Source organism: Zootoca vivipara, chromosome 3, assembly GCF_963506605.1.
Source record: "Zootoca vivipara chromosome 3, rZooViv1.1, whole genome shotgun sequence".
Taxonomy (NCBI): Eukaryota; Metazoa; Chordata; class Lepidosauria; order Squamata; family Lacertidae; genus Zootoca; species Zootoca vivipara.
In genome coordinates this window covers 119225924-119241582 of record NC_083278.1, presented here as the reverse complement: position 1 = coordinate 119241582, position 15659 = coordinate 119225924, and the positions used below count along the sequence as shown (strand labels likewise).

The following is a 15659-nucleotide window of genomic DNA, read 5'->3' as shown; positions in this document are numbered from 1 at the left end:
TTAAACCTCTTTTGTTGACCACCAGCATTATGCTTTCCATTTTTAAGTTCGGAACAGAGTAGTTGCTTTGGAAGACGATCATCAGGCATCCGCACACTATGACCAGTCCAACGAAGTTGATGTTGAAGAATCATTGCTTCAACACTGGTGATCTTTGCTTCTTCCAGTACACTGGCATTAGTTCGCCTGTCTTCCCAAGTGTTGTGTAAAATTTTTCGGAAACACCGTTGATGGAATCTTTCAAGGAGTTGGAGATGGCGTTTATAAGTGGTCCATGTTTCACAAGCAAATAGTAAGGTTGGTAGTACAATAGGTTGTGTGAGGGGCAAGGGGTATCGCGAAGCCCCTCCCCTCCTGAGTTCCAGCCCAGCCCAGAGCACGACTGAGAGCAGGGAAAGCTCCAGCTCCAGTGGGGAAACAGGAAGTGGGGTCCAAGGCTCTGGCAGGGTAGAAGAGCCAGCGTCCCAGGTGGGACAGGAAGGAGGAAAGAGGGGGGGCAGACCCATCCCCCCAACTCCGGAACTTTGCAGAAAGCGTCGGGGGAAGAGGATGGGGCTCCCCAAGTTGTTATGCTGGCGCAAGACGCGCCAAAAGCCATTCGGAGGTTCTGATGAAAGCTGAAAAGATGTGTCTCTGTAAATAGCTCTACCTTTAGCACTGTAAATACGCAGCACCAATAAAAAGATAAAATGCAGAGCGGTGGAGAGTCGTTACTCTGAAGTAGTCCCATCCGACCACTGTGACAGGTTGTAAATAAGCACTTTGGTTTCCCTGCGAATGTCCCGGTCCTCAAACACTCTGCACTTCAATCGGGAGAAAGCTGCACTCACAGAGCTCAGGCGATGCTGGATTTCGGCATCAATGTTGGCCCTTGTGGAAAGGTAACTGCCTAGGTAGGAGAAGTGATCAACATTTTCCAACGTTACACCACTGAATTGGATTTGTGGCGCTGCACAGAGGGGTTATTTTGTACTTGTTGGTGCAGCACTTTGGTTTTTTGGATGTTGAGTGATAGGCCAAGCTTCTTGTAAGCTTCTGCAAAGATATTTAGGATGGTTTGGAGGTCATCCTCCGAGTGTGCGCACACTACGTTGTCATCAGCATACTGAAGCTCTATGACGGAGGTTACGGTAACCTTACTTTTTGCTTTCAGCCTGTTCAGATTGAAGAGCTTTCCATCTGTTTGATATATGATTTCTACTCCGGCGGGGAGTTTCCCGTCGACAAAGTGTAGGATCATGGCAATGAAAATAATGAATACAGTTGGGGCAATAACACAACCCTACATTTATTCTGTAGTGATTATAGCAGACCATAACTCAGTCGGCAGAGATGTGCCTGTTTTTGGAAATTTTGAATAGGGTAGTTGCTTTGGAAGACGATCATCAGGCATCCACAAAACATGACCAGTCCAACGAAGTTGATGTTGAAGAATCATTGCTTCGACACTGGTGATCCTTGCTTCTTCCAATACACTGGCATTAGTTCGCCTGTCTTCCCAAGTGATGTGTAATTTTTTTCGGAGACACCGTTGATGGAATCTTTCGAGGAGTTGGAGATGGCATTTCCACTATGACCCCAAGTTCATAGTGAAAAGCCTGCCCTTCCGGCTAGGCTTCCCCAGCCACTCTGGGTGGCTTACAACATATATAAAACATAGTAAAATAACAAACATTAAAAAAATCTCAATACAGGGCTGCCTTCAAATGTCTTCTAAACGTTATGCAGTTCTTTAATTTTCCTTTGCTAGCCCTGGGTGCATTTTAAATGTTGGAGGTAGTCCATGTTTCTGGAAAGTGCAGGAGGGGAGAGTTGCTCTTGTGGTCAAATCCTGCTTGCAGGTTTCACGCAGGCGTCTGGTTGGCCGTTGTGAGAACAGGATGCTGGACTAGATGGCCCCCCTTTGGCCTGATCCTGCAGGATCATTTAAATGGCAGTGCCCACAGCTTTTGGATATATAGTGCAGTAATAAATAAGAGAGCTCCTCTGAGAATGAGCAGAGGGCCTTCTGCTCCTCAGGGATTCCTCATGTCTGTTCCTCAGACATGGAGTTTTGGATAGTGCTGTGCCTGGTTGGGCTATTCACTTAAACATTGCCCCATCATTAAAAGGGATGTGATATTGTGTGCTCACACATGTGGGTGTGTGCATTGAAGACTCTGCATGAGTGAAACTCGGATGCTAATCTGTGTCCGATTAGGCAAACTTTCACATGCCGGGAGAAGAGGAGGAGGAGGAGGAGGAGGGGAGCCTATTACCACATTTCTGCAACACTTGCTCTATCAGGAACACAAAAGGGCATGTCTTTGGCTTGGCAGAAAGCCAGGAGACAGAGTCCTATCCTGCCTGGGCCTGAACTCCAGGGAGGAGCATGCAGAGGAAGGCAAAACAGCTGAGATCATTTCCGAGGCAGGTCTGGAGACGGGCAGGAGGAGATCTGCGGTGGGGGGCACAGCCGAACGAAGCCCCCGGAGCCTTTGCTGGGGACGGATGAGAGAGCTGGAGTGGGGAGCCAGGTGAGTTCACGGGCTGCAGGCTGTCAGGACCAGGTGCTCAGCCTGAGTCCCCCATGATAACAAGAGCAAGGCCATTTCCCACATCTATTTTTGGCCCTGGAAATGTCTCCGGAACCAGCTGGGCGGCGAGAGGCTCCTCTGCAGAGGCCCCTCCCTCAAATGCCGGGGCTTCATTTCATTTGGCATCTTAGGGCAGCTCAGACGGCCCCTGGGCTCCCGAGGGCTGCTTGAGACGGATGTGCGGCTCAGGACAACCTGTGCTGCGCAGCCTGTGATATAAGAATTTTAGGGTCTCACATATAGAAGATCTTCATAAATGAAAACATAATAGATCAGGCATCCCCAAACTGCGGCCCTCCAGATGTTTTGGCCTACAATGCCACCCCTGTAGCCCAAGTGGTGGAAGCCAAGTGAGGAAGCCTGATAGAGTGCTTATCAGAGTGGCTCGTGTTTGACTAAGGCGTTGGGTGTGAAGCAGGGACCAGGCGGTGGTCTAATAAAACGTTCCATGGAACAGGAAGGGGAAAGGAGAAACTTGACCCTGCCTACGGTAGCTGAACTGTGGAACTCCCTCCCACAGGAGGCAGTGAGGACCACCAGCCTAGATGGCTTTAAAAGAGGATTGGACAAATTCATGGAAGAGGAGAGGGCTCTCGATGGCTGCTCGCCACCATGGCTGTGCTCTGCCTTTCACAGTCAGAGGCAACAACACTGCTGAATGCCAGTGGCTGGAAACTGCAGGAGGGGAGAGTTGCTCTTGGGTTCGGATCCTGATAAGGGGTTTCTCAACATTGGGGCATTTGGTCAGCTGCTGTGATGACAGGAGGCTGGACTAGGTGGACCACTGGCCTGATCCAGCAGGGACTTGTTATGTTATAATATATACGCCATCTCCAACTCCTCGGAAGATTCCATCAATGGTGTCTCTGAAAAGGTTTACACATGACTTGGGAAGACAGGCAAACTAATATCAATGTACTGGAAGAAGCAAAGATCACAAGTGTCGAAGCAAGGATTCTTCAACATCAACTTCGTTGGACTGGTCATGTTGCGCGGATGCCTGATTCGTCTTCCAAAGCAATTACTCTACAGTATTCCGAACTTAAAAATGGAAAGCGTAATGCTGGTGGTCAACAAAAGAGGTTTAAAGACTGTCTCAAGGCAAATATTTAAAAAGTAGCATAAACACCGACAACTGGGAAACACTGGCCTGCAAGTGCTCCAATCGGAGAACGGCCTTTCCCAAAGGTGTCCTGGGCTTTGAAGACACTCGAACTCAGGACGCAAGGGAGAAACGTGCTAAGAGGAAGGCACGCTTGGCAAACTCTCACCATGATCAACTCCCGCCCGGAAACCAATGTCCCCACTGTGGAAGGACGTGTGGATCCAGAATTGGCCTCCACAGTCACATATGGACTCACTATTAAAACCGTGTTTACGGAAGACAATATTCCTCGGCTACGAGGGATCGCCAAAGAAGAAAGAAGATTATGTCAACCATCAAAAAGAGACTGGAGTGGCTGGGGCAATCCAGCCAGATGTGCAGGGTATAAATAGCATTATTATTATCATCACCACCACTGATAAGCCAGAATTTCACTCACTGGTTGAGACTGCTTTAGAGGGGAATGTTTGGCAGCGGAGATGGGAGAGGGGTCCCCCCCCCTTTTTAGCTCTCTCTGTTACAGCCCTTTGCATTTACTCCAGCCTCTGATGGGGGACAGCTCAGGTGCCTCTTCTTCCACCCCTTTATCTTTCTCTGCTTAGATCTCTTTCCCGCCTTGTCTGCAGGTAGCCCCCCGCCTGCCCCCGCCAGCCTGCAGCCTCCGACCCCTGCCTCTTCCCCCGCAGGGTCCTCATGGAGACCAGTCCCAGGAGTGGCTTGGCGGGGGTCCTGAATGGCCAGGCAGCCCAATGGGGAGAGCCCACAACTGCGGACACGGTGAGTGCCTTTATTCTACGCCAACCTCTCAACGCAGCCCTCCCTCGGAACCCCACCCCCCCAATTTGGACTTTGTCAAACCGCCCAGCCGCTGAGAGTGAGCCTTTCCATGGCGATGTCCTTCAATGCGGCACGGAGTTCGTCTACGGAACTCCCTGCTGCAGGAGGCAGTGATGGCCACCGACTTGGCTGGCTTTAAAAGAGGACCGGGCAAATTCAGAGAGGAGCAGAGGGCTATCGATGGCAGGGCCCATGAGGCAAGGTGAGACGACCACCTCGGGCAGCAGGACCCACCGTGGCAGCAAATTCGGCCTCCGAGGAAGGCATCGCCTGCTACTGCTGCTTCCATGGTGACAGCGAACGCTGTGGTGCGCTCCTTGGAGACTGGACCTGCCTCATCCTCTGGGGTCTCCTGTGGGCTGGACGCGCCCTGTCTGATTCGGAGTGGGCCTCTTGCCTCTGCAATGCCCTCTGATTCAGCCGTTGGGTAAGGCTGACTTTACCTCCCTCTCTTGTTCCTGATGTAGACCTTCAAATCCCCCTTTCCCCCCTGGAGGGAGGGGGCGGGTTTCTTTTGTGGTTCGCCTCGGGTGCCCAAATGCCTGGGAGACTGCTCTCGCACTCAGATCCTCCTTGCGGGTTCGCATCACGGGCATCTGGGCTGGCGCAGTGAGAACTGCGAGACTAGATGGGCCGTTTGCCTGATCCAGCTGGTTCTACTTATGTGCTTAAAGATCGAGCTTTGCTAAAGTGGAGGATGCAGGGTGTGGATTGCAAACCAAAAATAATTTAGGGGGTGGAGGTGGCGATAAATCATAGAACTGTAGTGTTGGAAGGGATATGAGGGTCATCTAGTCCAACCCCCTGCAATGCAGGAATCTCAGCATGCAGTTCCCCTCCCAATTTGGAACCCTACTGAACCCAACTTAGCTTTGCAATTGTGCTAGCAGTTTTATAGCTCCTATTCCTGCTTGATGTATTACATGTGTCACCCTGACATCTTTATTATTTTGTACAGATATTTTTCTTGAGCAGGCACCCCCAAACTCGGCCCTCCAGCTGTTTTGGGGACTACAATTCCCATCATCCCTGACCACTGGTCCTGTTAGCCAGGGATAATAATAATAATAATAATAATAATAATAATAATAATAATAATAATAATAATTTATTATTTATACCCCGCCCATCTGGCTGGGTTCCCCCAGCCACTCTGGGCGGCTTCCAACAGAAAAATAAAACACAGTAATCTATTAAACATTAAAAGCCTCCCTAAACAGGGCTGCCTTCAGATGTCTTCTAAAAGTCTGGTAGTTGTTTTCCTCTTCGACATCTGTTGGGAGGGCGTTCCACAGGGCAGGCACCACCACCAAGAAGGCCCTCTGCCTAGTTCCTTGTAGCTTTGCTTCTCACAGTGAGGGAACCGCCAGAAGGCCCTCCGTGCTAGACCAGGTATACTGGACCGAGGCCATTTAGGGCTTTAAAGGTCAGCACCAACACTTTGAATTGTGCTCGGAAACGTACTGGGAGCCAATGTAGATCTTTCAAGACCGGTGTTATGTGGTCTCGGCGGCCGCTCCCAGTCACCAGTCTAGCTGCCGCATTCTGGATTAGTTGTAGTTTCCGAGTCACCTTCAAGGGTAGCCCCACGTAGAGCGCATTGCAGTAGTCCAAGCGGGAGATTACCAGAGCATGCACCACTCTGGCGAGACAGTCTGCAGGCAGGAAGGGTCTCAGCCTGCGTACCAGATGGAGCTGATAGACAGCTGCCCTGGACATGGGATGATGGGAGTTGTAGTCCCAAACAGCTGGAGGGCCAAGTTTGGGGGTGCCTGTTCTTGAGAATAAATAGAAATAAACAAGCAAAACACTCAATTTTTTTTACTTTACCAAACTTCTGCCCTACAGGGCTTGGAGGAGGACTTGGAAGAGGTGGTCGAGGTGAGGCGGCCAGTGGCCCAGTGGACTGTCTCGGAGGTCTGCTCCTGGCTGAGCCGAGGGTCCCTGGGGGCTCAGGGGAAGCCCCTCCTGGAAGCGGCACACAGCCACGCCATCTCCGGAAAGGCCCTGCTGCGCCTGACGAACGAGACCCTGGAGCGCATGGGGGTTGCGCCCTGGAGCCTGCGGCAGGAGCTGCTACGCCAAGTCCTGCACCTCCGCATTCAGCAGGAGATGAAAGACTTGCTGGACATTACAGGAGGTGAGGAAGGGCACCCAAAGCAGGGGTGGGTGGGGAATTTCACGGGTGCCCCATAACTGTCCCCACCTGCTGGGTGTTGTCAACTCCTTATTGGGACTGGAAAGGAAGCAGAATGTGTAGGGTTGGGGGTGGTGAGATCGAGGGCATGGGTTTATTTAATAAAATTGATCCCCCACATGTGAATTTTAATTGAAAACTTAAAATTATAAGGGGAAAATGACAGAAGGAAAAATAAGAAAGAAAACCGGGGGGGGGGATACCAGGGGATAAAAAAAGAGCATTTTGCAGTATCAGTGCAGACATGGAACATGAATTCTGCAGAATATTGCTCAGGGTTAACAAAATACACATTTGGAAAGGAAAATTCTGCAGCGAAAGCCAGTACAGTGGTACCTCTGGTTACGAACTTAATTCGTTCCGAAGGTCTGCTCTTATCCTGAAACTGTTCTTAACATGAGCGCGCCTCTCGTGGCGTGCAATTTCCGTTCGCATCCCAGGGCAAAGTTCGCATCTGGGAGAAACTACTTCTGGTTTAGCGCAGCTTGTAACCCGATGCGTTCGTATCCAGAGGTACCACTGTATGCTGAATGCGAGGGGGATCCATTTATCTTAATTCCCTTCCTTTTGTATCATGTGTACAACTGTAGGAAAACAGCTGTAAGGAAATGTGGCAAGATAAAATAAAATAAAAAAGCAGGGGTGTAATAAAATTTATACACTCTTAGATTATTTAAAAAGACCCTCAAAGTGGCTTACAAAACAGACAAAACAATGAAATGATCAATAAGAAAGATTAACAACACTTTGGAGTGTTTAAATAACAATAGGCTACAAACAGGTTAAAACTCGCATCAACTTTCTAAGCATCTGGATAAAAAGGTAAAGGGGCCCCTGACCATCAGGTCCAGTCGTGTCCGACTCTGGGGTTGCGGCGCTCATCTCGCTCTATAGGCTGAGGGAGCCGGCGTACAGCTTCTGGGTCATGTTGCCAGCATGACAAAGCTGCTTCTGGCGAACCAGAGCAGCGCACGGAAACGCCATTTACCTTCCCGCCGGAGCGGTCCCTATTTATCTACTTGCACTTTGATGTGCTTTTGAACTGCTAGGTTGGCAGGAGCTGGGACCGAACAACAGGAGCTCACCCCGTCACAGGGATTCGAACCACTGACCTTCTGATCAGCAAGCCCTAGACTCTGTGGTTTAACCCACAGTGCCTCCTGGGTCCCAAGCATGTGGATAGGCAGATAGTTTTAGTGGGTGCCGAAAAGAGGAGAGGGAAGGCGTCTCCCTGGTGTCAATAGGCAGGGAGTTCCAAAGTGCAGGGGCTGCCATGTTTAAGTCTGAGTTCTTACAAATGCGGAGCAGGTGTTCATCGCACCTGTAGCAGTGCCAGTTCCACCGATGGAAGCGTTTTAATAAGCTGTCTTGCAATATTTCTGAAGGAAACTGAACCATCCCTTCTCCGTTCTTCCACACACAGCGTGATCAAGGGAGGTGAGCTGCTCTGTCTGGGATGCAAAAAAAGGAGCTCGCTTTGGTGCCAGCCTTTCGCCGCAACTGGACCTCCGAGCAGGACGGTGGAGCCCAAAGTCCAATGCCAGGCCAGGCTTCAAGGACTGTAGAATGGAAGGAGCTGCTTTGCAGTTGGGACTCAGCAGTTTGCAGCCCTGGGGGCAAAGGCTTTCGTGGCAGAATGTGGGTTTTCTTGGGGAAGGGGGCTGCCCCCCCCCATGCCTGTAGCCTCCCAGGGGCCTCCTGCAAACATCTGGTCAGAGGAGGATGGCCCACGCTTTGTAGGTGAGGCGAAGGGTTGCAGCTCAGCAGCGGAAGGTATGCTGTTTGCCATGCAGAAGGTACAAGGCTCAACCCCTGGGAGCTGCAGGCTGGGGGGGGGGATTCCTGCAGAGATTCTGCCAGTCAAGGTGGGCCATACTGTGAGCTGAAGATGGAGATGAACTCTCCCGGTGTGAGCTGCCCTAAGCAATAAATCTCTTTGTTTTAATGAACAAGGGAGTTGACGTGAGTTATTTCACAGGCATGAAAAGTTGGATAAAGCTTTCGCTGCTACGGACTGTTATCTAAACTTAGGAGGAAAGTTTTCTGGACGTTTTAAAACAGAAGCAAAGACATTTGTGACGGAGCGTACTGGGCGAGTATTTTTTGCAAGTGTCTGGAAGGAACACAGCTAAAGTTGTTTGTAGGCAGATAGATTTCTCTGCTATCCTTCTGTCTCACAAAGCTGTGTTCTTGATAATTGCCAATTAGACAATTGGACAATTGGAGTTAGGTGGACAATTGGACAATTGGAGTTAGGTGGACAATTGGATAATTGGAGTTAGGTGGACCAGGGGTCTGACTGATTTGCCAAGATGTAAAACAACAAAACTGTTGTTCAAGAAAGTGTTTTGTCATTTTGAATCCAACCAGGACTTGCTTCCCGGAAGCCCAGTATGATGCTACAAATAAAACAGATACCGTACGTCACCTGTTTCCTGCCCTGAAAAATTAAAATACCTTTTATTACAGTGCACCATACAAAAATATTACTTTAGAATATATGAGGCTGAGTCCTTGCGTGTTTAAATTTACTGTATCTTCACAAGCTTGAAGCATGCACGGACTGTTGCTGGAGCTGGGATGTTGTGCTGCAGTTTTGTTCAGCCACAAGGTGGCGAGCGAGAGAAAGAAACCAGCAGGCAGAGAACATGGACGAGTATTAGGGACCAGCACTGCGTTTGAGGCCTTCTCGCATCTCTGCTCCCCTATCCTAAAAAGGCACCCCTACAATTAAATTCATAGGATGCTAGATTTGGAAGGGACCCCAAAGGTCAATTAGTCCAACCCTCTCTGGCCAGGACCCACCAAGGTCCCTTCGCAAATTCCTCTTTGGTCTTCGCCGTTGTCTCAAAACCCACTCTGCTGATCCTCAACCTCCTTGGGCAGCCTTTGAAAGGCATTTGACTCTGCATGTAGCACAGGGTGGGCGCCACCACCGAGAAGGCCCTCTGCCTGGTTCCCTGTAACTTCGCTTCTCGCAGGGAGGGAAGCACCAGAAGGCCCTCGGAGCTGGACCTCATTGTCCAGGCTGAACAATGGAGGTGGAGATGCTCCTTCAGGTGAACACACCTGAAGCTCCCGTTGGGCTAGGGGAACACACATGACAGAGATGGCAAACACTTTCCAAGCAGCAAGACAAGCTATGAGCCACCCTCTCTCTGGCTTCCCCCAAGCCCAGAACACAACAGGAGCAAGGATCTCGCTTGGTGGCTTAGGACCAGGACGTCTGAAACAGCATTTCCCCCATATGAACGAGCCCAAGTTTTGAGATCTTCAGGGGAGGCTCACTTGGTTCCAAGGGCAACTCTGGAACACTCCTCCTAGAGAAGCCAGACGGGCTCTCTCCTTGTCTTTCCACCGTTAAGAGAAGATCTTGTTCCGACAGGCCTTTCTTGGGGAACCCCCCTCCCCAAACTGCTTCCACGGCAGAAACACCCACAGAGATGAGGAGACAGAGATGTTAAAAAGCTTGGGAAATTTTTTAATTGAAGTTTTATTTCATAATAGGTTCTCTTTTTTGAAGCTTTGTTGTTTCCGTTTTTAAATACAATAAATATTCACCAATAGCATTTCATGGAATGGAATCCAACTCCATTTGCAAGACTGTCAACCTCCAACAATGTACATATGAGACAGACATGAATCCTGATGGAAGCGTGAAGAAAGAAGGGGTTGCGGGGATATCTGCCGTGAGAAATGTACAGGTTTCCTATTGCAATTTTCTTTCACTAATAATAATAATAATTATGGTCTGTACAGTCCGTTTGCTTTGACGCAACCCAGCCCTTGGCAGAGTCTGGCGCAACCAGTGCTTTGCAGAATAGCGGCCGGAGAGACCCTCCTTTTGTCCGAGGAGGGTCCTTCCTGGCAGAGAGCACCAACGAAGGCAGAGGCAACCTGCGGAGGCCCAAGGGACTGAACATTCGCCCTCATATTTAGCGGGGGGCAAAAGAAGCAGCGATCAAAGCCCCTCATTCAAAATGTGACCCCCCTCCACCCCAGCACAATACAATACATTGGAGAGAAGGAAGGATTCCAACCTCGCCTTTCACGTGATAGCTTAAAAATCAGCTTCTAAAAAAAAGGGAAGTCGCCAGGGCCACAGAGACCCAGAAGCTAAACTGGTACAAAATGCATGCATGGTTCGTTCCTGGTCCCAATTGCCTGCACTTTCAGAGTAAGGCTGTAATGCAGAGAAAAGGTTCCGGCTACTTTCCTCCCCAACCGCGAGCGATCTGAAGTGTGCCATTGCCCTGCTCTGGAAGCCTTCCAGGTGTGTCTGTCTGTCCTACCCAGAGAAACAGACCAACCCAAGATAGCAGTGGGGCCCCTTTAGTGGGGAGATCAGAAACAGGAGTATCTAAGTTAGGGGCGGGGAACCTTGTGGTGGGGCCCATATCTTGCTGGACTCCTGCTCACATCACTCTAGACCGCTGACACAAGTCCAGCAAGATTGGGGAGGGGGCACACAATTATTCCCCACCCCCCACCCCCTGCTCTACGTTATCACAAAATATCTTACTTCCTAGGAGCGCTTTTCAAATGAAAACGACACTTTGGAATAGCTGCCCAGCCCCTCACACATAAGTGCACGCCTACGGCAGTGGAGACTCATGTGCCGAACACCCTGCTCTGAAATCAAGGCGAGGGGACAGCCGAGGAGCCAGCTCTGATCCATCTTATTCATGCCTGCAGTTGGGCTTGGGGTGGGGGAAGAGGTGCTTCTTCAAAGCACAGGGACTTTCTAGATCCAGACCTCTCTGCCTGCCAGGGAGTTGCTGAGCAACGGGGAACGCTGGTCGTGTCTCCGTGCAAACCACTGCTTGGACCAAAGGTCGCCACTACCAAAGCCTGAATCTTTCGGGATTGCAGAGTGCTGATTTGGGGTGGGGTGGGGTGCTAAGCTGCTCCCTGCAGCTCCTTTGCCCAGGCCTCCGGAGAACTGCTTCCGAGGTGCGTCTTAAAAGGTCGAGCAAACCAGCAGCACATCCGCAGCTACCCAGGCAGCAGTGAATCAAGGCAGAGAAAGGAAGATTTTGCTCTCAGAACGTACAAAAACACGGGGCAGTTATTTCCGACGGCAACAAAGGACTGCAAAATGTGGAGCGAGTAGTTTAAGGAAGTGTCACGGGCGCTGCCTCAAATGCCCCTTTTAGTCGCAGAGGGAATATCGGGAGGAGGAGGCGGGTTCGGGTTCAGAGAGGACTCCTCGAAGCGTTTTTACAATCCCTTCCCGAGAGTGGGCAGGGAGTGGCAATGGGCACACAGTCACCTCTTCAACATGCAAGGCCTTTATTTGAGATGAACACACACACACACAAAACCCTCTGATGCCACCAACACCTGAGACAGAAATAATAATTGTTCCATGGCGCATCGGAGTTCCTACCAGATTGCCAAATGAGCTTTAAACAACAAAGATGACGAAACAGCAGAAATTAAACCCGTCCCCCCAGTTTCTGCAGCTGAAGATGCTACGCTGTGCTCCCTTTAACTTGGACAACTACTTTTCCAACATTCTGCTTGAGACAGCCGACCTTTTCCTCAACTTGAGGCAAATCTTCTTAAGGCACCAGGTTCCTTATTAAGAAGCCTAGATAGGTAAGGGAAACAGAACCGGGTTCCTTTTGAGAGGCGACAGCCAAGCAAAGCCTGCCTTGGGAACGGCCAGGAAGTTAACACCTTTTGTCCATTTGTCCACTCAGTGCTAGCCTGCCCCCCCCCCCCCCGGACATGCATCCTTGGAGCATGGAGCATGTTCCCAAGGCAGCACTTCAAGGAATGATCTAGTGAGTCACATCATTATGGTTCGTCATAGGCAGGCCTAGGATGCACATCGCCCCGACTTCACTTCAAAAAGCCGTCATCTCGTCTTATGCCATCAGGGCCTGTGCAATTTCGCCACCAGTTACTGTCAATTTGAGAACCCCTGCTTCCAAAGCAAGGAGGGAAAGTGAAGAGGAACTCGTGTTCTCACAATGATTCATTAGTCAAACACACACACACAATAAAGGAGACTCTCCCTCTGACTCAGCCGCCTCCAGAATTGGAAAGCGGCCTGGGGTGGGTCTAACTCAGTGCACCGTTTCTTGAAAAATTATCAACTGATTGCTGCATTTCATTTCGGCTGTGATAGCGTCAAGTATTCAAAGCACGTCTCCATTCCTCTGTACACCCAAAATTTTCTGTGCAAAATCATTTAATTAAAAAAAAAGCGAGCGAGAGAAAAGTCTCCCCAAATCCCCATCTCTGGTTCACCTTTTACAGCCATGAAAACATTCACCAAGCGAAGAATTTCGTCCTCCATGCCCATTGGCCAGAGCTCTTTCCTGCTGCTTTTTTGAGAGGTGCATCACTAAGGGTCAGAACAAGCTCTTCCCTTGCTCATTAATACGCCAAAAGAAAAAAAAAAGAGGCATTTAAAGTCAGGTGTGAGAAGAAAACAGAAAAGAAAAGGATCTATTTACAAGGAGCAGAGAGAGGAAAGAGCTAAGAACTGGCTCCTGGATTTTTCACATTGCTTGTTGACATAATGATTTCAGCTTACAAAAAGAAATGTTAAATAGTCATTTCCCAATTCCCAATTTCTCTCTCTCTCTCCCCCCAGAGTGGAATGTGTCATCCACAAGAGGTGGCTGCCCCCTCTCATTTTAGAAGCAGAAGCCATAAAGCAGCCCCTGCCCTGGAATAACGTCGGAACATCCTTTGCTTTGCTTGGGTTTCCTCCGGGTGCCGCCGTTCCAAGAAAGTTGGGTTTAGGCAGCACCCTTCATACCAGGACGCACGGGCATACCCCCCCCCCCCACCCAAAACACAAATACAAGGCTTGTTCATGAAATCAAACGGAAGAAGGGAGGGGGAAATCAGCGCCGACTTCACCACCACACGGTTCAAGCAGGGTTAGGGTAGCTGAACACAACATTTCCAATTGGAGAACAAACACAGCGGGAAGCCACCTTCATCTACTAGAGCTGGGCATGGAGGCAAACACCGAGCTCGGCTGCCGTTTCGACGAAAGGAGACCTGGATTCTTTCCTCTAGAGGGAAGCAGAGCTGCATGGAATGGACCCGCCCGCCCGGGTTCTACGCCTGACAAAACGGTTCTTGGAAACGGATGGTCGCCGTCCCCCCCACCCCGACAGCGAGCGCAGAGGCTATCCCACAGAAGAGTGCTGCTTGCCACAACGTAATCCTGTCGGAAAATGTGGAGACGGCACCTGACGAGTTCAACATCTGGTCTGGCCATGTGGAAGCCACAACAGGGGAATGGAGGGAGGAGGAGAGGAGGGGATGGAGGGATAATATAACCGACATATAATAGTCCTGTTTTCACTGTGTGATTACTGCCACCAAGGCCCCTTACTTAAAGCAGCTGATTTGTTCCAGCCACACACAAAAACCCTCTTGCGTGGCTGGGTCCATGGAGAGCGGGCCACGTTGTCTCAGCGTAAGCTGAAGATGTGTTGCGGCAATCGTGTGGTTTCAGAGACACGGCCAGCGCCCCTGTCTGTGGTTTTTTGGGGGTCTCCCTCGAGAGTTCTGGGTGGCATGAACCCATGCTTGGTCTGGAGGCTTCATGCTGGTTCAGCACATGCTTGCGGTGGTTCAGTCGTCGTCGTCCCCAAGCCACCTGCGCATCCGTGGGAGAGGGGGGGGGGGGAGAGGCAGGGCAAGAAGGGTCCGTCCCTCTGCAAGGCTGCCAGGCCTCGTTGCTACCCAAAGTGGGTCAAATTTAGTTCCGTGGTGATGGCTGAAGTGTATTTACACGGGCGGCTGCGTTCACAGAGGCCCTGCAGGCGGTGGGCCGACTTTCTTCTCTCCCGCCTCCACGTCTAGTCAATCGGAGCTGGGCTTTCGTAGCGAGAAGGGGCGGATGTTGAAGTGCTTGCTCAGCTGGCTCACCTGGGAGGGGGAGAAAGCAGAGGTAGAGAGAAGGGGCAAGGTGAGGGGGGCGGGTTGCAGGAAGGCAGACTCCTGACCGTGGCCCCCTCCCCTCCAAGAACCATCTTTCCTTCTCCTCGGCCTGCCTTTTAGTTCTACATATAACGTGCCTTCTGCCAGACACCTCCACTTATCCCCCCTCTGCCCACCAATTTCCCCCGTATCATTTTCCTGCTGTGCTCCTGGGTCAAAAGACAGGGAAGCAACACCTAAGCTGTGATTCCTGCCTTGCAGGGGGTTGGACTAGATGGCCCTTGGGGGTACCTTCCGAGCCTATAGTTCTAGGACTCTTATCTGTTTTTGCTGTTGCTGCCCCAGAGCATCATCCTTTCTCTCCCTTTTCCCTCCTAGGGGCAGATTCTAGCTAATTTGAAAGCGATGGATTCGGATTGGTTTGCCCAGAACTACATGGGCAGGAAGTCTAAGGTAAGGGGCCGATGTTGGCAGTTTTGCTGTGTGTGTGCCCTCCTCCTTTATAGCCTCCCCTTTGCCTTGCCTGCAAAATGGATGGGGCGTGGGGCGGAGGCAACATTGTTGAGGAGGAGATGGTTGGAGCTGGATCAGTGGCTCCTAAACCTTTTCCCCAGGACCACTTGAAAAGTGTGGAGAACATAGAACGTAAGAAGAGGCTGCTGGATGAGGCCCACGGCCCATTCTAGCATTTCTATGACCTTCCCTCCTGCTTGCTCAACAGCTAAGAAGAAGGGATAAGATAGCAAGCAGAAGCAGTTAATATGTTATAAACCAGAAGGGGAAGTCGGGGGAAAGGAGGTAATCTGGAATTTATTTTGTGATTATATTGTCAGATGTGATTATGTTAAAAACGTAAAACCCAATAAAAACTTTTAAAAGAAAAAAGAATGGGCTGGGTCGACAGGTGAAACCACCCAGGGTCTGTTGCAGAAGAAACAAGGAGACTCTGGCGGCATTTTGACCTCTGCCTGCCAAACCGCCGCTGGGTCCCTTGTCAAGGCTCAGGTGAAGAGGCCAGCCCCCAGCTCAG

General features: G+C 50.5%; 2 protein-coding genes across 4 annotated transcripts in view; one reads left to right on the top strand and one right to left on the bottom strand.

The window, feature by feature from the left end:
- The first annotated feature begins 2325 nt into the window (after positions 1 to 2325).
- Positions 2326 to 8646, top strand: LOC132591936 (sterile alpha motif domain-containing protein 12-like). 2 transcript variants are annotated; one of them, XM_060273214.1, is made up of 4 exons: positions 2326 to 2516; positions 4284 to 4458; positions 6367 to 6658; positions 8139 to 8646. In XM_060273214.1, exons 2-4 carry the CDS (start codon positions 4375 to 4377, stop codon positions 8141 to 8143), a joined length of 381 nt encoding a protein of 126 aa, XP_060129197.1. In that variant the 5' UTR covers positions 2326 to 2516; positions 4284 to 4374; the 3' UTR covers positions 8144 to 8646. The 2 variants fall into 2 exon arrangements, with proteins under 2 accessions (XP_060129197.1, XP_060129196.1); XM_060273213.1 differs by having other exon boundaries at positions 2335 to 2516; positions 4308 to 4458; positions 8139 to 8641.
- Positions 8647 to 10180: 1534 nt separating this feature from the next.
- SELENOI (selenoprotein I) overlaps positions 10181 to 15659 on the bottom strand; it is a 67463-nt gene continuing 61984 nt past the window's right edge. The window contains exon 10 of one of the 2 annotated variants that reach the window (XM_035110738.2): positions 10181 to 14617. In XM_035110738.2, coding sequence (XP_034966629.2) covers positions 14495 to 14617 — 123 coding nt within the window. In that variant the 3' untranslated portion in view covers positions 10181 to 14494. The remainder of the gene's footprint in view (positions 14618 to 15659) is intronic. The other variant, XM_035110739.2, reaches the window with a different exon arrangement.

Bases quoted from the DNA above. Each gene is read 5' to 3' on its own strand.
- LOC132591936 (XM_060273214.1), top strand. From the start codon at position 4,375: ATGGAGACCAGTCCCAGGAGTGGCTTGGCGGGGGTCCTGAATGGCCAG. The intron at 4,459-6,366 runs GTGAGTGCCTTT...TCTGCCCTACAG, and splicing joins AGCCCACAACTGCGGACACG to GGCTTGGAGGAGGACTTGGA.